Source organism: Panthera tigris, chromosome D1 (assembly GCF_018350195.1).
Source record: "Panthera tigris isolate Pti1 chromosome D1, P.tigris_Pti1_mat1.1, whole genome shotgun sequence".
Lineage (NCBI taxonomy): Eukaryota > Metazoa > Chordata > Mammalia > Carnivora > Felidae > Panthera > Panthera tigris.
In genome coordinates this window covers 11,376,255-11,396,455 of record NC_056669.1, presented here as the reverse complement: position 1 = coordinate 11,396,455, position 20,201 = coordinate 11,376,255, and the positions used below count along the sequence as shown (strand labels likewise).

At 48.2% G+C, this 20,201-nt stretch overlaps 1 protein-coding gene across 4 annotated transcripts in view; it reads right to left on the bottom strand.

The window, feature by feature from the left end:
* TTC12 (tetratricopeptide repeat domain 12) overlaps window positions 1-20,201 on the bottom strand; it is a 53,490-nt gene that overhangs the window by 8,976 nt on the left and 24,313 nt on the right. For all 4 annotated transcript variants that reach the window (XM_042958971.1, XM_042958974.1, XM_042958973.1 and 1 more), the window contains exons 7-14: window positions 20,097-20,156; window positions 15,028-15,099; window positions 10,693-10,753; window positions 10,067-10,255; window positions 8,958-9,027; window positions 8,040-8,128; window positions 5,824-5,992; window positions 270-362 (exon numbers count right to left, since the gene is read on the bottom strand). In XM_042958971.1, the coding sequence (XP_042814905.1) occupies window positions 270-362; window positions 5,824-5,992; window positions 8,040-8,128; window positions 8,958-9,027; window positions 10,067-10,255; window positions 10,693-10,753; window positions 15,028-15,099; window positions 20,097-20,156 (803 nt within the window). The remainder of the gene's footprint in view (window positions 1-269; window positions 363-5,823; window positions 5,993-8,039; window positions 8,129-8,957; window positions 9,028-10,066; window positions 10,256-10,692; window positions 10,754-15,027; window positions 15,100-20,096; window positions 20,157-20,201) is intronic.

The window sequence follows — 20,201 nt, the reverse complement described above, 5'->3', positions numbered from 1 at the left end:
AACTGACAGTAGCTTTGTAAACTGTGAGAGGTACCATTTTTTAAGTCTGTTACTGCTTCCAGACCCATCAAGGACGGGGGTCCCCCTGCAGGCAGGGGGGACTGGAAGGGCCAGCCACAGCCCCCTGCTTGGAAGGCAGCGGCCCTTCTACTCAGTGAATCTTATGATGCTCAGTTGGCCAAACCTGCCTGCATACTGCATATTTTTAAAGATCAGACAGTTTTACAAATGTTGAAAAGGAAATGTCAGTTTCTGGAAATAAAAATTACCTTTCTTCCAGAGCCAAGTCTGTGAGCAGTCCCATAGCAGAGTTGGCCTTCTTATCTGAGAAATCAAGAAAGGACACCAGGGCTTCCAACAATCTGCAAAAATCCAGAACAACCTCAGAGCGGGCTGTCTTCCAGCTGACAGCATTCCCAACAAGGAGACCTCACAAAAAGGCCAGAAAGGAGTCTGCGTCTGGGTCACATAAGCTGAAAGGTGGCCTCACTACGTCCTCCTGAGCAGCCCAGCTCCCTGCCCACCCCAAAGAGACAGACACTTTCCTATGGGGATGACTCTGCCACTTAAACTCCCAGAGGGTTGAACAGTTTTAACCAAAGTTCACTGACTATCAGATGCCAACTGGGACGGAATCTCTGGCACCTCTGCCAAGTTCAATCACCATAAGTGACATCTAGGTGGCATGCTTCCTAATCTGCTGCCGACTCAAGTGGGAGGGAGGGCCCCCTAACGAGGTGGGGGATGGAGTAAGGTTTCAACAAGATTTTGACGGGCTGCTGAATATGTCGGATGATATTGAATAGGGTTAAATTCAAAGCCCTCCCTTTAGAGCTGCAAATTCTGTATGAGCAATAGACCTGGGAGACCTGGTTCAGACCTGGCTCATATGAAAGATTCAAGGGCATTTAGCCGATCGCAAACCCAGGATGAACAAACAGTGTGCTACAGCTGCCAAAAAAAGCTAATGCAATCTGTGGCTGTCCTAACGGCCTGGCTGCCACCGCTAGGAGTCATCTGTCCAGCCAACCCGCACTAACCACCTACTGTGTGCTCGGTGCTGGGCTCAGTGCAGGGATACAGTACTGGGCGCCTGGTCCCCTACAGTGACACACGTGTTAGGTGGTATGTTAGAAACAGATGCATGTAAAGTGGGCACAGAGTCTACCTGGCGTGTGGTGTGGGAGGACGGAGATAAAGGCTTCAGAGAGCAGAGGGCATGTCGGCTGTCCCCCGAAAGTACAGTGTTCACTTGTGTTTGTTCGTTCAAGCGACATCACTTACTGATGACAAAGTGCCAGGCGGTGTGGTGGGTTCTGGGGCCGCAGCAAGGAAAAAAGACAACGTCTCAGCTCCGTGTCAGGCACATGGGGGCAGGGGCAGAGCATCACAAGCAGAGCACACGGCATTCACAAGGACGGTGAGGCACAAAACGGCAGGGGCACACGTGGGGACGCCAGCAGTTCCTCATAGCTGCTGCTTACGGCACGAGGACAGGACAGCGAGCGGCAAGGTGGGGTGCTGCGCCTTCTGTGGCCTGCTGGCAATTTGTGCTTCACCCGCGGGCCTAGGTTTTGCCCAGTGTGCTGGTGTATGGTGGGGGAGGCAGCTTCGTGGGCCTCTCGGTCTTTGGCGGAGGCTGCATCTTAGTGAAGTGTGCAGGGAGTTCCCGAGCACTGTGTTTCGCGGTGTTGGACAATTAATGCTATAGGCCGTAGAGAGTCATTCTGGAGTTTTAAGTAGGCACATAACAGAACAGATGTGCATAGGAGGCAAATCCCTTTGGTGGAATGGTGGAGGCCGGACTGGAGCCCACCGTACAGGAGACAGGGGATCCAACGGGGGGAGAACTGGAATGGTCCAGACAGTAAAGATGGGGGGATTCGCTGAGGCAGGGGCAGGGCGAGACACACAGTTGGGAAGAGAGAGGCCCTCGTGAAGGCCTAGAAGGGGTGCTCACAGATGCCAGAAGAGAGCCCTAAGGAAGGATCCCGGGATGCGGAAGAGGGAGAAGTGACAATATACCATCTTCCCACCCAGAGGGGCCCTCAGGAGTCTGGCTTAAGTGACTGGGTGGATGGAAGTGCCACCTATGAAGATAGGAAATTCAGGCAGAGGGTCTGCTTTGAAGAACCACTTGTGATTTAACCTAGTGATGCCTGTGGTGTTGACATGGAAGATGTCCGGCAGCAGAGGAGGGTCTTCTGGCACTCAAGAGAGGGACTTGTATGTGATAATTGAGGCCACGAATGAGAAGAGGGCCAAGAGTAGGATCCCTGATTTGCAAGGGTGACCGCATAAGGGGAGCTTGCCAAGGAAACCAGGAAGGAAGAGCCTGGGGGCAGAAGGAGGGCCACGAGGGGTGGCCAGCCACGTGCTGGAGTTTCACGAAGAGTGCAGCAATCCACAGGACCCAGTGCCACGGGGCAGCCAACAATAGAGGCAGAAAAGGGACCATCAGGTTGGGGATTGGGGTTTAGGAGTGGACTCCAGCCACCCACATCTATGCCACTGGATTGTTCAGCAGCTCGTTCCAGGAGGGGTCTGGAAGTCAAATAATCTGAAGAATGGTCAAGGAAACCAGGATGCTTAACCTGGAAAAGATTGGTGTCTTCAGATGCCGCAAACACTGGAAAGTGGGAGAATTGAAGCGGTCCGGAGGCCTCCAACAGACTGGACCAAGGCCTCCCTGTAAGGAGTGTGGAATGGGGCAGGCAGTTTGTGTCCAGTGCAAGGAGATAGCTTTCCATCAGTCAGAACTAGCCCGGAACAGGATGGGCTGCCCTGGGAGGTGAGATCTGCATCCTCTAATTGGCTGGGGCAAGTTTCCCAGTCTACTAGCTGCTCTAGCGCCCTTCCTAATCACATGGAGAAGAATACAATGACAATGCTGGAGTCTTCCCTGGAGGGCATCACACACAGACCATAGTGGGGTACCGCAAAGGGGACAGCGGCACTGGATGGGGCTGGACTGGACTGTTTCTGTGGTCCCAGGTAACTCCAAGCTTCTGCAAATCCCCAACTTCCTTAGAACAGTGTTCTAGTGTTCCTGCTGTCAGAAATTATGGATTTTACAGTTAGTTCAGAGTCTTCACTCATCAGTTTAACTCTGTTTTCCTCAGTCTTGAGGGTGGACAAAATGACGCTGAAATGCACAGAAGTGGAGCCGGCAGTCTTGGCTCACCTTGGTGTTTGTCTCGAGAGCCATGAACAACGAGACTTCCTCTCCATGTGACAAGACACACATCCTAACTGGAGTCATTATCCAGTAAGGACATAGCGGTCCTTTCTCCTCCCTCCTGTCTCCTTTTTGGATGGCAGATTTTCTGCTCTGCTGACAGACAGTTGTCCCTATAGTGGACCCCAGGTCAGAAAATGCTCTGGTGAACCAACAAATGCATGTTCACCTCAGTTTAGGACCCTGAGCAAATAGACCCTGAAGAGAGAAAATGAAAATGCTTTTAAAAGTTATTGAGTCCACACCATGTGTCAGGTATGACTCCAGTTCCTTCCTTCCTTCCTTCCTTCCTTCCTTCCTTCCTTCCTTCCTTCCTTCCCTCCCTCCCTCTTTCTTTCTTTCTTTCTTTCTTTCTTTCTTTCTTTCTTTCTTTCTTTCTTTCAGTTTATTTTTGAGACAGAGTTCGAGCAGGGGAGGGGTAGAGAGAGAGAGGGAGACACAGAATCCAAAGCAGGCTCCAGGCTCTGAGCTGTCAGCACAGAGCCTGACCTGGGGCTCAAACCCATGAACCGCAAGATGATGACCTGAGCTGAAGCTGGACGCTTAACCAACGGAGCCACCCAGGCACCCCACCAGTTCCTTTCTTTACTGTGGCAGATGCCGTTTGGTGGCTAATCCCACAGATACGCTGCTCTCCCCTTCTATCCTGAGTCTCCTGGAACCACTTTCCCCACAGGAGTGGCATGGGACACAATCCTGATCCAACAGAAATAAGGAGTAGCTTCTCTTGATAAATGGGACAGATCCTAGCTGCTGTTAACCTGTCTCAACAAGGGATGTGATACTTGGAGCTGCAGCACCCTCGTGGGACCATGAGGGAAAGGTCAAGAGAAGGACAGAGATCTTGACCCGGATATCTTTAAGTCATTGAACTGGTGTTGCCATCTTTAGTCTTTTTTCTTACGTGAGGTAAACGAGACCAGCGTCTCCTGGCCAAGTGCTGTGTAAAATGCTGCAGAGAAAACTGTAACTGGCATACGTGTATCACTTCTGTTGAGCTTCATCGTTAGCCTGTGATACAGATTGAGACACCGGAGTGCGGGAAGGCTAAGCGGCTTTCCTGGGCCACATGAATAGGAGACGAGCAGAGGCTCTGGGGTCATGACTGCTGAACTGAAAACCCCAGTGCTTTCCACAAAGTAATACTAGCCCTCGCTCGGTTCCTGTCAGAGCACATTTGTCGCTCCAACTTCTCATTTAGGGAAAAGCACGTGAAGAGGAATGTGGTATGTGTGCCCGTGAGGGTCATGGGACCTGGGTGCCTCCTTGTCCTGCGCCGAACCATCTCCCTTCATTTCAGAGAACACATTCCATCTCTTTCTGGTTTAATAGTGGGCAGAAGGTAAGAAGCTGAGGTGTCTTCGACAGCCTGGGGACTAGGCCGTACTGTGTGAGATGCTCATAAACGCCACTCTCCAAAACAATGGAAAAATTCAAATTACAATTCAAGCAATTCAGAGACAGCTGGGAGGGGGTGGCTTATGACAACTCAGCTACATTTACTCAGACCAAAACCAAATGAAAAACCATGAGGAAGGTACTGGGGAAATGACTGCAGTCATGTGAAATGTGAAACGTGCTTTTGAGGACTTAACTCGAATGATCCATCTGCTTGTGTGGGCTGAGCTTCAGGGGGGTTGCCTTTGCCTGTGAGCCATGGGGGCTGCCCCTGGGCTGAGACGGGGAGGGGCTCAATAACCACCCGGTCCTGAGCACAGAGGACGTCCTCCCCACACGGGGTGGGGCCCCGGAGGCCTCAGCTTGGTCGGGGATCGGAGAGAGGGCGGGCCTGCAGAGACGTGGCGGGGTGAGATTCCCTGCTTCTCTGAGGCAGCGCCCCTGCCCCATTTGTGAAATGGTGTCATAACACTGATCTCGCCAACCTCCTAGGCTGAGAAGAGAGAAGGTGAGGTAATGATAGTGAGAAGAATCGGAAGCCAACTCATTTTTAGACGGTGTGTGAAACACGAATAGAGCAAGCTGTCGTCACGGCTCCTGCTTCTACTGGGTTGAACGACACGAAATTGCCAACGTGCAACTCTTTTCATGGAGAAAATGAGAATTTTGCATGGAAAAACTAATATTTCGACTGAAAAGCACCGGACAGAATCACTGGGGTTCAGTTGTTTCTTTTATCAGGTGTAGTAAGGGAGAGGCACATGCTGTTTCTACAGCCGGACGCCTTGGACAGACCTACGTGCAAGAGTATTCGAGACATGTCTGATTTCTTTATGCTCTACCTTGCTCCAGAAGGGCTTGAAGAACATGCAAAATCAGTTACCACAAAGAGGAATGGAAGAAGTACAGGCAAAAAGAGGGTAGAAGGAGCACTGAGGCCGAGGGGGCAGGAGCCCACGGCCTGTCCTAGGGCTGGACGCCCAGTCCGGATGGGGGGCCACCATCTCCGCCATCTCTAGAATCTGTGAGACAGAGGCGGGTCAGAGGGGTGCCACTGCCCACGGGTGCTAAGTTCAGACGGGAGGTCGTCCCGTGTCAGATGGCATGGGAAGGGGGACGGGCAAGCCTTAACGTGGCAGGTGACCGTGTGAGAAGCCGCAGAGAAGACCCTGCCAGCAGAGCCCTACCGGGTCAGGTCAAGGTGGCCGACGACAAGGCTCCGTCCGTGGTCCGTCCTGGCGAGCTGCAGCAGCAGGGCCAGGCTCTGCTTCCGGAGGCTCAGAACCCGGGAGGTCAGCAGGGAGGGCAGCAGGCCGCCCATCTCGGGGCGCAGCAGCAGCAGGTGCTGGTTCTCCTCTGCAAGACAGGGGACGGGCATCTCAGGCACGCGACAGCGGTCAAACCAGTCATTTGCCACCATCCCAACGGGCAAACCAGCTCTTCTGCCCTCATTTGAGAGGCAGAGTAATAAAGTGTTAGAGCCTGAGCTCTAGAGCCAGGCCGCCGGGTCCCGATGGCCAGGGAAACGATTGAGGCTGAGTCATCAACTCCCGCGCTCCTCAGTTTCCTCATCAGAGAAATGGGGAAGACAGCCAACATGGCCGAGGTGTTAGGAAGGTTCAGTGAGTGAGTCCGTGATGGCGCTCGGAACAGGGCCTGGCACGCACGTTTGGTCACAGGCTCCTTGGTGTGCGGGATTTGGGATGTGAGGAAAGGGACAAGAATCAGCTTACCTGTGGCTAACTTTAGAGAGTCAATTTTCATATGGTGGCCAGAGGAACCACCGGTTCTTTCTAGAAAACTGGGGTATCATGTGAGGACATTGATTAATAGAGATGTAAGTGACTTCCAGAGTGCTGGCACGGATCTGCCCCCTTTCACCTGGTTCATTTTCTAGCCAGGTGCATGAATTTGAGAGGAAGCAGAGGGACAGGCTGGAGTGGAGACTTCACCAAGAAAGAGAGCAGAGTTTGTGCAGTTTATATATTTTTTCTCATACCGGAAAAGCAGCTCACTGCAAACAATCCAAAAGCTGAAAAGGTGGGTTCCCTCATCTTGGGACCCCTCCAGGTGACCTCACTCCTTAAAGGAGCTGTGAATAACATAAGAGAATGACCCATCCTATCCTGTAATTGGCTTCTGTCTCCCACTCAACAGTCTATCACAGACATGCGTCTCTGTCCTTAACTTTGTAAGCACCCCCTTGTCCTTTCTAAAGTCTTCTTTGTATTTACTGAGTTGGGTACACCAAGATTTCACGGCTCTGATAGAGCGTTTATATCACAGGCGGTGTCTGACAATATTTCTTCTGATGTCAAAGAAAAATGTGACCCCCAAGGTTCACAGAAACCCAAGTAGGTGCGTGCTGAGGAAATCAGGGCTGCAGGGAGGGATCCGGGCTATCTCTGGCTTTCCCTGAGTAAACACACGGCCACCAAGCCCTGCCTCTCTCACCTTCCTGTGGTGGGGGAATGTGAGATCGCCCCCCACCCCCCAGGCAAGTGCAGGATCCCAAGGAGCGGCAAGGCACCTTGATAATGGTATTAGTCTGAGCATAATTCCCTTCAGGAAAGAGTCCCCCGGATTCTCTAGTCTTCTGCAACTTCCGATGATTCCCTGGCTCTACTAAATCAATGGAAAAAATCCTATTTTCCCATATTCAGCGTGTCATGGTCTGCAAATTGCACCCACAAACTCTTCTGCTGGCTTCCCACAGAAGCCTTGCAAAAAGGAGACCCAGGCATCACTATTCCCATTTTCAGTGTTTTCTGTCCAAGGTTGGACCTTTCCCTATGGAAACACCACTTTTTTAACATGAGGGAAATACTTAAAAAAATTTTTTTACATTCACTACATTACAAAGGGGTAAGAGAGATTGTGCAGAAACTTCATGAACCCCAGAAGATGCTGATATGTAAATAGGTAAATAAATGTTAATATGGTAAATAAAAGCCCTGCAGCATTTTACTGTCTCATTATCACATGAATCAGTGTCACAAGATGCTAGCAGGGACAACCGAAAATCTCAGGATGCTGAAATGGGTACCATGGTCAGCCAAAAGGAACCGTAGTTTTAGGTGGACAGGAAAGGAACATCTCCGTCCCCACCCGAGGCACAAAGCCCAAGGGGTGCCTGTGGAGCAGGAGCTGAGGTCATGAGTCTGCAAAGGGCAGAGGGGTAAGACCTCTCAGTATGCTGACAGTGACTGTGTCCACCGTCAAGGCAGTAGTAAGGGTGGCAGAGACATGACTCTAACGCAGGCCTCGCCTCTGATCGATATGCTCTTTCTGGGGGAAGGTCTGGACATCAGCTCCCTCGGGACCGGCCAGGATCACGCCCGAGCACGGTGCTCCCGCATCAACAGTACGCTAACAGTGATGAGCAGTGACCACCCTGGCTTACCATTCCCAGCACACACTGCCTGCCAGAGTCTGAGGACGGACACACAGACCGTCTCTTCCACTGCATCTTTCCCTGCCGTGGAGAAGCACCTAGAACAGACAAAGGATGGCAATATTAAAACTGGAAAGCAGTACTGATCTTCTTTGTAGTTGGTTTTATTTCACCTCCAGACTTCTCCAATGTGGGTTTAAGAAAGTCATGTTATAGCCCAGAGCCACAGGTCACCAGGACTGGAGGGCAGAGAGCTCCAGGACAGTCATGCAGGCCGAGGAGTCGGGGCTGCACAGAGGGAGGCTGGTGAGCCGCGGCCATGGGCAATGGCTGCACGGTGACCGGTGAACTGTAGTGGGCCAGCAGGCCACTGAGGGTCCATGGGCTTCCTCACACATGCAAACGTGTGCCAGTGAGTCCAGCCCATAGCAGTGTCCTCCTTAGCCTGGGGGGCTGCACCCAAACCATCAAAATAGGAAATAAAATAAAAATAAAATAACATTTAGCAATCCACTTCCTTCCATATGGATCTCTTTTCAGATAAAAATTAGAAATGGGATCAGCCAGGACCCAGCTGGTCTCACTTCTTGAGGCGATCAGCAAATTCCAAAAGAGAACAAATAGCAATTGGTGGGAAACCAGGAAAAGATGGTCACTTCTCGGGCTCTGCAGTGCCTGGAGGGACCCGGGAAGTTTTGCGGACCCCTTCTCTCTCTGCGGTCGTTGCTTGTGGTGTAACTCAAACCACCCGAGGCACAAGGCCCAAGGGGTGCCCGTGGAGCAGCGCCGCTCTCTCCCAGGGGCCCCCAACACTGACTAAATGGTCAGGCCACTCGGTGAAGCCACTGCCTGTGCGGGCAGGGGTTTTGGGGGAAACTGGTTGTCCTTCCTCGCTCTACTGCTGGCTGACTTTACAAACACCCCTACCTTCTTATGACCTCATTCTCGCTGATGACACTGAATCCGTTGTGTGTTCTGAATAAAGTCTGTTCTGGGCCTGGAACAAATTCATAAAAAACCGGGTCAGACTCCTGAACTGTCTGGCTGAGGTCTAGCGGACAGTGAGAAACCCAACATGGAATGTCAAGCTCACCAAATTAACGGTTTGGGCGGAAACAAATACTTTTCCTTTCTGAAACCTATGGCTGTCATCAGCCACTTGTTTCCCCAGTAGAAGGGACATCCTGTTCAGAGAAGGGGAGCCGAGCCTGCATGGCCTCGTGGGTTATCTGACAACTAGTCATTTTATAATCTTTAGAGAGTCTCCAGGAGCTGCTTAACCTCTGGGACGAACTAGCATATTCACCTCTCTTGAATATTTATTTTGAAGCTCTGTCTAGGCTCTAGAGAACCTAAAACCTCCAAGAAACTACTGCAGGGAGTATTTGAGTGTCTTCCATCATATGCTAAAGGGAGGTCAGAGATCCTGCCTCGTTGTGCAAACGGCATGCTGTCACTGAGTGAAAAAGTGGCGTAAGCCCCGATGGCAAGAACTGGTGAAGGAGAACAGCACGGCTCTCATTAGCAGGAGAGCTCATGTTTGCTCTGAAACTACGTGTCCCAGGCAGCCATTAAACATAACGGGATGAACCTTAGAGTTTATCCTACAGAATCGGGTCTTCCATTCCTCGACGTTTGAGAGATTTGTGAGGGCAGTATACGGTGTTCGGGGTGTACGTGGGGTACGCGTGGGATATGCAGCAGGTGTGCAGGTATGTGTATGATGTGTGGAGGGGGGAGTATGTGTGGCGTGTGTGTATGTGATGTAAACAGATGCGGTGCGTGTGTGTCTTCTGTGCTTTATTGTGTGGAGGGTGTTTACTGCATATGTGCTGAGCACATGCAGGCTCTGGGGGAGGATGGAGCTGGCGCGGGGGTACATTTCCTGCACCCCCTGTTTAGTCCCCACATCACAGTACGTCTTGAGTATCTGTGGAAGGAAGGGACACAGAGATTCTTTGCCTCGTCAGGGCTGACCTCTCAACTGCCCCTTTACACCAACTATATCCACGAGGCCATACGCGTCTCCGGCTTACAATCCTTTATCATTTCAGTCAGGATTTCAATCCCTCCTGCATAGAACAAGGGGGTCTGATCAGGCTTGCAGAGAGTCTGCAGGACATTCTTGACTGTCACTGCCGTGTTCTTTCCCGAATCCAGCAATTCGTGGGCTTCCTTCTCTTGAAGATCTGCTTTCTCCCGGAGATTTACTTGATTGAGGTATTCTAGCAAAACAAGAAGGAAAACAAAAGGAAAGAAACCAAATAAAACTCTAACCATCAACATCACCACGCAAAGAGCAGTGTTTTTGAGGACGGGAGGTTGAGATGATGAAGCATTAAAATCATTCTTACCTGGTTTCAGGAAGGAAAATTTTAGGAAGGGTGGACAGTCTATACCCAGAATCTTAAACCATCTTGGGGATTCAAGGACAACATTACTGCCTTGTCTAGAAGGTTTCTAAGGGGCAATGGTTGTAGAAAGGAGGAAGGCAAAGGTCTGAGTGGGAGAACAGAGGAAAGAGAAGGGGGTAGCCTGCTAACAGTGAGGGTTTGATGTGGCTTTGAGGCCAAGAGCAGAGAAGGAGTGGAAGGCACCTTAGGGCCAGAGCACAAAGCAAAAGTGGAATTCAAACTAAGGACACCAGCAGGAACATTCTCACCTTTCACTTGGGTCTGCAGCTGGGGGTTTATTTCTAAGATCTTCTGATAACACTCTCTAGACTGGAAAAAAAGAAACACGACCTTGAAGAGTGGTCAGGGGTAAAGGTGATTATTAAGAAAGACACTGGGTACCACAAGGCTTGGCTTCATTATTTCTTCCCAGCCTCCTCTTGCTCCCAGCGTAGGAGGTAGGCATGGGGAACACAGCATGCGTGTGACATTTTGTTTAGGCTTCTCTGGTTCTGTGGGACAAGAGGTATTATTTCAGAGTTTATTTTTAAAAAGTAGTATTGTCAGATACAGCCTGTGATGGAAAAATAGCTAGTCCTAAATTCTCATGGATTATGTCTGGTTGGAATAGGATTAATCATAAGGTAATTGCAAAATTTAGATATGATATTTGCACTGAGAGAGAACGGGAGGCTACTTGTCAGATATGCCCACAAGGAAGGAAATAAATGAAGCTAGACACTGTTGACAGAAACTTTTGGGAATAGGAAAAGAGAAGTACCTATTTATTTATTTATTTATTTATTTAACGTTTATTTATTTTTGAGACAGAGAGAGACAGAGCATGAACGGGGGAGGGGCAGAGAGAGAGGGAGACACAGAATCGGAAGCAGGCTCCAGGCTCTGAGCTGTCAGCCCAGAGCCCGATGCGGGGCTCGAACTCACGGACCGCGAGATTGTGACCCAGGCCGAAGTCGGATGCTTAACCGACTGAGCCACCCAGGTGCCCCGAGAAGTACCTATTTAAATTAACAGGGCTGCAAAGACAGCCAGGAAGGGGTCCACTCACTGGCCATATAAGGGTCGCAAGAAAACTTGAGTGAGGGGCTCTCAGTGAAGAAATATCTAGGAAGTTTCTGGAGAAAAGACAGATTGTAGTTCGTGGGGCATGTTACTGGGTTTAGAGCAGTACTGTCCTCAGGGTTATCAAGAACGGCCTAGTCATTGAGAAAAAAGCTAAAAAAAAAATGGTTCTGAGACATCTTGAAAGCTCAAGGCTCATCTAGAAGATTAGGATGAAGAAAGGAACTGAAGAAAAAAACATCACATTAAAACAGAGAATAGTGTTGCAGGACAGAAGTATACACATCAAACATGGTAACTGCTATAGACTGAGTGCTTGTGTCTCCCCAAAATTCATATGTTGAAACTGAACCCCCAATGTGATGCACTTGGAGGTGGGGCCTTTGGGAGGTGATTAGGTCATCGGGGTGGAGCCCTCATGAATGACATTTGTGCCCTTATCAAAAGACCCCAGAGCACTCTCTTAACCCTTCTGGCTGTCTGTCAACTAGGAAGCAGGCCTCACCAGACACCAAATCTACTGGTAGCTTGATTTAGACACTCCAGTCTTCAGAACTGTGAGAAATGAATGCTTGTTGTTTAAGCCTCCTGGTCCCTGGTAGTTTCTATATGGCAGCCCAAAAGGACTAGGACAGTGAACCTGTGTCCAACTTCTTTTTAACCCTAGATCTAGGCTACCAGCAATGGCTCTTGGCTTCACTGTTGGTATATATCCAGATTCCCATCATTTCTTACCACCTCCCTCAACACCAACCTGATACAAGCCATCATTACATCTCACTTGGAAAGTCTGTTGCATTAGCCTTCTAACTAGTTCTCTGTTCTTTTCTGACTGGGCCAAGATCTATTCTCGATGCAGCAGAGCGATCCTTTAAAGCATGAGTCGCATCATTTCACTCCTTCCCTCAAAACCCTCCAATGGCTCCCACCTCACTCACAGTAAAAGCCAAAATCCTTCCAAAAGCCTGGAAGGCATAGGGAATTAGTCCCCTACCATACCCCCCTCACCTGCCTGACCTCATCTCCTATCACTCTTCTCTAGCTATTCTGCTAACTGGACCACTACTCTATTATGTATCCACATGGCTTGCTCACTTCACTCCCTCCCTTCCTTCAGAGAGGCCTTCTCTGACCACTCCATATAAAACCAATCTCACCTTCATTGCTTCCTGATTTTGTTTGCCCAATAACACTTATCACCATCCAACATACTACACATCTATTTATTTGGTTCCTGTCTCCCGGCCCCACCTATCCCAAGAATGTAAGTTCCATTTAGTCAAGGAGTTTGTCTTGTTCACTACTATATTCCTATTGTCTAGGACAGTACCAGAGACACAGAAAGCATGTATACATGTTGGCTAAGTGAATTAATTAACTCAATGAACGAGTGAATAGAATTTGGTGGAGAAGGGAGGATTAACATTTTGTTCTTCCACTTTTTTATTATTTGACCTTACTAGAATAAGCCTGTATTACTTTTAGGATTAAAATCCAACAAAGCAAAGAATTCTTAAAATGTACAATAGAAGTCAATTTCTTTTTTAAAAACATAATATCTTCTAAGTGGAAAGACATCCCACGTTCATGGATCATAAAACTTAATATTGTTAAGATAGCAATACTCCCCAAATTGATCTACAGATTCAATGTAATCTCCATCAAAATTCCATCTGGCTTCTTTGCAGAAATTGATAAGCTGATCCTAAAATTTGTATGGTAATTCAAGGGACCTAGAATAACTAAACAAGCTTGAAAAGGCAGAGCAAAGTTAGAAGACTCAAACTTCCCAATTTCAAATTCTACTAAAGCTATAGGAATTAGGACAATATGGCATAGAGATAAGAACAGACATAGATCAATGAAATAAAATGGAGAGTTCAGAAATAAATCCATTCATTTATGATCAATTGATTTTTGACAAGGGTGCCAAAATCATTCAGTAGGAGACAGAAGAGTCATTTTAACAAATGGGGCTGGGATAACTGGATATCCACATGCAAAAGAATAAAATTAGGTCCCTTCCTCACACCATATCTAAAAATTAACTCAAAATCAGAGCTAAAGTCATAAAACAGAAGAAAACATGGAAGTAAATCTTGGATTAGGCAATGATTTCTTATATATGACACCAAAAGTATAAGCAATCAAAGGAAAAAATAAATAATTTAGACTCCCATCAAAATTAAAAATTTTTTTGTGCTACAAAGGACACAATCAAGAAAGTTAAAGGACAACACAAAGAATGAAAGAAAATATCTGAAAAATCATTTATCTGATAAGGAACTTGTATCCACAATATATAAGGTACTGTTTATTTAATATAAAAATACAAATAACCTAATAAAACATGGGCAAAGAATCTGGAGACATTTCTCCAAAGGAGATATACAAATGGCCAACAAGCATGTGAAAAGAGACGTAACGTCATTAGCTGTCAAGGAAATGCAGATCAAAACAACGAGTTATGTTTTACACCCACTGGGATGACTATAATCAAAAAGAGATAATGAGAAGTATTGCGCAGGATGTAGAGAAATGGAAACCATGTCCTGCCAGTGGGCATGTAAGACGGTGCAGCCACTTTGGAAAACGCTTTGGCAGTTCCTCCAGGGGTTAAACATAGAGTTATGTAACTGAGCAGTTCCACTCCTGGATAGAATGTACTCAACAGGACCATACACACATGCCCACACAAAAACTTGTACGTGGATGTTCATATAATGGTCCTAAGGGAAAATAACCCAAATGTTCATCAACCATGAATGGATACATAAAATGTAGCCTATTGATACAATGGAATATTATTCAGCACTAAAAGGAACGAAGTCCTGATAGGTGCTACAACATGGGTGAACCTTGAAAACATCATGTTAAGTGAAAGAGGCCAGTCACAAAAGACTATCTCTTGCATAATTCTATTTATATGAAAAGCCTAGGCAAATGTATACAGACAGAAGTAGATCAGTGACTGCCGTGGGTTGAGGTTAGGGTGGGGGGAAGGAGAGTGCTACTAATGGCTAGAGTGCTTTTGGGGAGGTGACAAAAATGTTCTAAAGTTGAGTGTGGTGATGGTTGCACATCTCTGTGAATACATGAAAACCCACTGAATTGTATACCGTCCACAGATGAACTGTCTGGTATGTGAATTATATCTCAATAAAGCTGCTATTCACAACATATTATATCTTAGTCTGCCTATATATCCGCATGGTTACTTTTGAGTGAAGAGATTACAAGTGAGTTTTCTTTTCATTTGTTGGCTTATATTTTTCTCTCCAGAGATGCTCCTCCTGGGGCTAACGGAACAGTAAAAGATACTGCAGAAGGGATTCCCAGAGAAGGTGGGGATGCCACTCAACGTCCTTCCCAACTCAACATATGGTAAGATGTTCCTTGGAAAATACTGTAAAAGGCAGATTAATATCTAATCGGCTTGGAGGAACGTAGTCCTTCTCTGAGACAATCTGGAGCATTGCTCTGGGATCAAACAAGCCACTTCTACTCCTCTAAGAACTTACCACATTGTAGTTCTTCAGGGCCAGATGGGCCTTTCCCATATGGAAATATGCTTTTGTGCATTTTTCATCACACTGCATAAAAGAGAATGACTGATCAGATGTTTGAAGTCATTAGCCACTCCCCTCATCGCCTGGCTAATAGAGTTAAGGCAGTACTTCGGGTGTCAGCACAGCTACCATGGTTGACAATTAAAACTTTTCTGTGCATTTGTGACTAAACTAATTGGTGCATGCTGCAAGTACAAGTAAGCTCTCCATCAAATTAATTAATGATACTTGCCAGTTTTCATTTCCACGTAATGAGACTCAATCAGGAGACAAACCAGAAACCCTTAGTTTAGGAGAGCTCTCAACCTTGCCTAAACATTAGAATCGCCTGGGATGCTAATCAAAATCTGGAAGGCCAGGCTGAAGCCCATACCAATTAAATTATACTCCAGGGTAGGGCTCAGGCATCGACAGTTTTTTTAAGCTCTCTAGGTGCTGTAAACATGCAGCCAAGCTTAAGGACCACTGGTTTAACAGAAGAGAGAGACACCAACCCCGGGTCAACAGCTGAGGTTATGGTTACATCTTAGCGGGTCTGGCAATAAATCACACCACACATCCTGGGAACTTCTATTCTTATCACTTAAGATCAGGAGGGATGCCTCCTTCAAAAGGCACGATCAGGATCGAAACTTACGGGAGACCACGGCATCTGCACAGGGGCCCTACACCTGCCTGCCCCTAATGATTACAACTTCAGAGGGACTGATTGGGCACAAAGACGTCAACTGTAACTTCTAGCATCCAGTTAATCAAACCCTTTCCCATGCGAGGCATTGTTCCAGGGATGCCCTCCAAGGGTCTAGATTTAGAGAGGTGACGCGTGCCAGCTCAGGAGTCTAAAAAGTCCTGGGTGAACGCCTGGCCCGCCTCTCAGCAGAAGTGGGGTGTTGGCCAGGCCACCTAACTTCTGTGATGCTCATTCTCCTCATGTGGAAAGTGCAGACAGTGACAGTGTCTCGCTCGCAGGTTGTCACGGGGAGGAGACGCACGTGGCACTCAGTGCAGCACCAGGTGGTACGGCATCAGCAGCTGTTGCCACAACTGTTACCACAGCAGCTGCTGTCCATTTCAGGGCAGAAGGGACATTTGAAGAAAAGCTAAGTGGTCATAGAAGAGGTGACACGGTCATACTTGGAGAGGGCTTTATAGCTGATTTTCATGAACATCATTTGCTGACGCGCTGAGTGAATGGCAGCGGTAAGTAATAGTGCATTCTTGTTCAGTCCTAACCGTGCAGCTCATAGGACTTGTCTCGTATAATCCTTGTAACAAGTCTACGAAGTTGATGCAGTTACTATCCCCATTTTACAGAGGAGGAAACTAGGGGGTGGAGAGGTTCAAGGTCACATAGATACTAAGTGGATGAGCTGGGATTTAAAATCTGGCCATCTGACTCTGCCCCAAAGGCTTCAAAGGACACCAAATCACCTTGAGAAAAGTGCCCCAGCAGGTGAGGAGAGGGAAACCCACTCCAAAGAGGCCTGGTCTAACAAAGAGTGTGCGAAGGAGGGATCTGAGGTGGGTCTCAAAGGATGTGGAGAGGTGGAGAGAAGGAGGGAGGGAGAATGGGCTGAGCAAGGTCGGGAGGTGGGAGGGGGCAGGGAGCTTCCATCCAGGACAAAGGGCAGGGGCAGGGCAGGGAGGGTGTGGCTGGAAGGGGTGAGTGAGCAGCCGGGGCATACAGGATAGTCTAGAGGTGGTGCACAGAACTGACCAGAGGCGGGAAAGGCAGGGGTCAAGTGAGGAAACCAAGACAGTCATGCAGAATGAGGGGCCGCATCTGCCCTGGTGGAGCAGCAGAGAGAGTGCAGACGCCAGAGCTCTGTCACAGACAGATGACAAAGAAGAGGAGGATGTCAAGTAACGAGTTTGGGGTTCAGATGTCTGGAAGGCAGCACACGCCATTAACAGAAGGGGAAGTCGGGGCTGGTAGTGAGGAAGGCTGGGGGAAGATGATGAGTTTGTTCCTAGACGCATCATCTTTCCAGTGATGCGAAGACAATCACGGAGACCTGCGCCCTGCGGTCCTCGGAGGTGGAGATGGGGAACAAGGTCTCCGGGCCGGGTGGACCCAGGAGAGACAAGAGCTTTGAGGGGGAAGCTGCAGAGGGAGGGCAGGGAGCCTCCAGGAGTGAAGCCTGGAGAATCCACAAAGGAAGAGGTTGAGGGGGCAGGAAAGGAATGGTGAGGGGGAAAGAAAGTGCCAGTGCCGCAGCCCATGAAAGCCAAATGTTCACTGTCCCTTGGCTGCAGGGTTACAGCAGGGGGCAAAATAAACCCGGAGCCTCAGAGCCCTGTCCTTGCCACCCTGTGTGTCTCTGTGTGTCCCAGAGATGGGGCGTGGTCATGACTCTGCCCGCCCTGGCTGCTAACAGAAGTCCTCTCTGATGGGTCCTTCTCCTCTGATCATGTGTCAACATTCACCAGGATTTTTTCAGGTGAGTCCCAGATCCCCTTAAAAGGAGTCCTGTTTTGGGACACGTGGGTGGTTTAGCCAGTTAAGCGTCCGACTTGGGCTCACGTCATGATCTCACGGTCCGTGGGTTCGAGCCCCCACATCGGGCTCTGCTGACAGCTCAGAGCCTGGAACCTGCTTTGGATTCTGTGTCTCCCTCTCTCTCTGCCCCTCTCCTGTTCACACACTCCCTCTCTCTGTCAAAAATAAACATTAAAAAAGATTTTTAAAAAAAGGAGTCCAGTTTTCAGAGGATGATGGATTTTATCATGCAGAAAGTATTCCACCAAGAAAGAAATGACTCTGACTGGAACCAGCTTCACTGCCTCATCTTCCCTGATGAGGAACAGGAGTCTTGAAATATCCTCATGTGAGCTTGTCTCTACCAATTCAAAAGTGTCAACAATCTTAAATGAGCATGAAAGTTACTAACACCATTAATAATGGGATGGCAATGACATGCGTTATTGATATACTACTTTTAAAGAGAGAAACTTTTAATTCACCACTTTGACACAGAACTGACACTGTTAGTTTTTAGAGCTCCTCATACATTTCCCCCCAGCCCTCCAAGTGTTTACACAGCCTCTTCAACTGGGAGCCTCGCTGGGCATTTCACAAGACTGGCTGCTGAATGTCAGAGTTTTTTAATGTCAGCTTTGCTGGGCCCGCTTTGCCTTGGTTTCACCATTAATTACACTGTGCTTCATTTAACATTTGGGAACCGGCCAACATGTTACCCTGAATCAGCATGCTGATGGTGTCACTACCTCTTTGGTCCTTTTCAGATCAGAACAGACACTCCTGGGAGCCCCACTGGGAGATCTTGCTTCTCCCATGGAAGGGAGCAAGATCCACCCCCAGGGACTGTAGGGTTTCTCAGGTCCAGTAGAGAAGCTGTACAAAGTACAGGATTCAGACACTGGCTTACAGCGAGACTAACATTAGCTATGCAGTTCGGCACAGGTTACTTCATTCACCTTCAAGGCTTGGTTTCCTGCCAGAAAAATAAGGATGACGGTGGTATTGAACAGAAGAGAAGAGAAGGTTGTGAGGCTCATGGCCAGCACGCTGCAAACGGGGGCTTTAACACTTGATCTTAGCCAAAAGGCCGAGAAGCAATAAACGGGGGCTTTTGCTGTGATTATTGGAATAATTGAGGAAAACATCCTTGCCTCTCTCTTCTCTTATGGAATGGGGGCAGAAAAGAAATTATGGTCACATAAAGTGACAAGACAGGTTGGGGACCTAGGCTGGTCCTAAGCTGTGAAGAACCTGAGGTCATCAGCTCTGGGCAGCTCTTGTAACCTCAAGACCATAACGGTGCAATGGGACAGGATTTGCCAATATGCCGGATCTTCTAAGGGAAAGGGGAATCATGCACCCCACCTGTCAGTTCCGGAGGAGCCCTCGTACTTTATAAACCATCATTCGTCAAGGTGAGTTTCTAACTCTCCCCAGTTTCCCTTGCTTACCTTGTCAATAAAAAATAAGGAAGGAGGTGTGGCCAATATGCTGCTGTCAAAACATGCTCTAGTTTTGGGCCATGCTCACTGCCCTGGGGTTCAGTGGGCTGAACTGGAGGAATCTGGGCCAGAAGATAAACCTGGCATGTTCTCCTGGCACTTCAGTTTTACGTGATTGTAAGTTACCGAAGATACTATGGGGATATTAAGACAAAGAGATAAATTTCATGGAATGCCACGCCAAATTTGCAAGATTTTTATGATAAAACATGTATCTAACAAGAAAAGTCCTGCTCTCCGCCTCTAGACCCTGTGGTGGGGGGGTGGGGGTGGTGGTGCTCATGTTCCTCTGTCAGCAGCCCCTCCGTGAAGAGAGAAACGCTCGTTTTGGTTCTTCAGTTAAAGCCCCTACAACACAGCGACTCAGCTTAACGGGATGAAGACTTATTTAAATATTTAGTCATCTGAAATAATGTCCCTAAGAAGCGATCATGACATTTCTCTTTTAAAAACTCTTGTACTATTTCCACCGACAGTCCTTCCCTCTCCTCACCTTAAATGAGCTATTTTGGCAGATTTGGGAGGAAGTATCCTGCACAGAAGTATGTGATCTGCCTGAGCCCTGACTAGTATCCAGGCTGAACAGCAGGAATTCTACGTGCTGATCATTCCTCTGCAAATATGCCAAATTACTGGAGCTAGAGGAAAAGCACAGACTGATGAGGAAGAACACTGCACAAACAAGTTCCCGTGGTTGGTTCTAGAAACAGAAAGAGGCGTTACCACTGCCACATGAAGCAGAGCTGCTGATAATACAGCAGAAAAGAATGAGCCCTTGCAAAATAAAGCTTGAAAAACCAGCATTAACAGCAGCCTCTCTGGAGTACTTACTACGAGCTGGGTGCTCCATATGCATTACCGTGACCCTTACAACAATTCTGTTTATCCCATTTTATAGATGAGGAAACTGAGGCTCTGACTGCAGAGCTCATGGCCCGCCATGAAACTCTGGCCGCTCCCCTCCATTCCCTTCAGGACCGAGATGCCCTGCCTGGCAGGCCAGGCTCCATCATGTGGAAAAGGACCCATCTTCTTACCTTCAGAGCCCACTCACAATCCACTACTGCTTTCTGGAAGTCCCCGAGTTTTATATAAGCCTGTAATGACACAAACAGCTGCTGTTGATACATAATTCTTCAGCA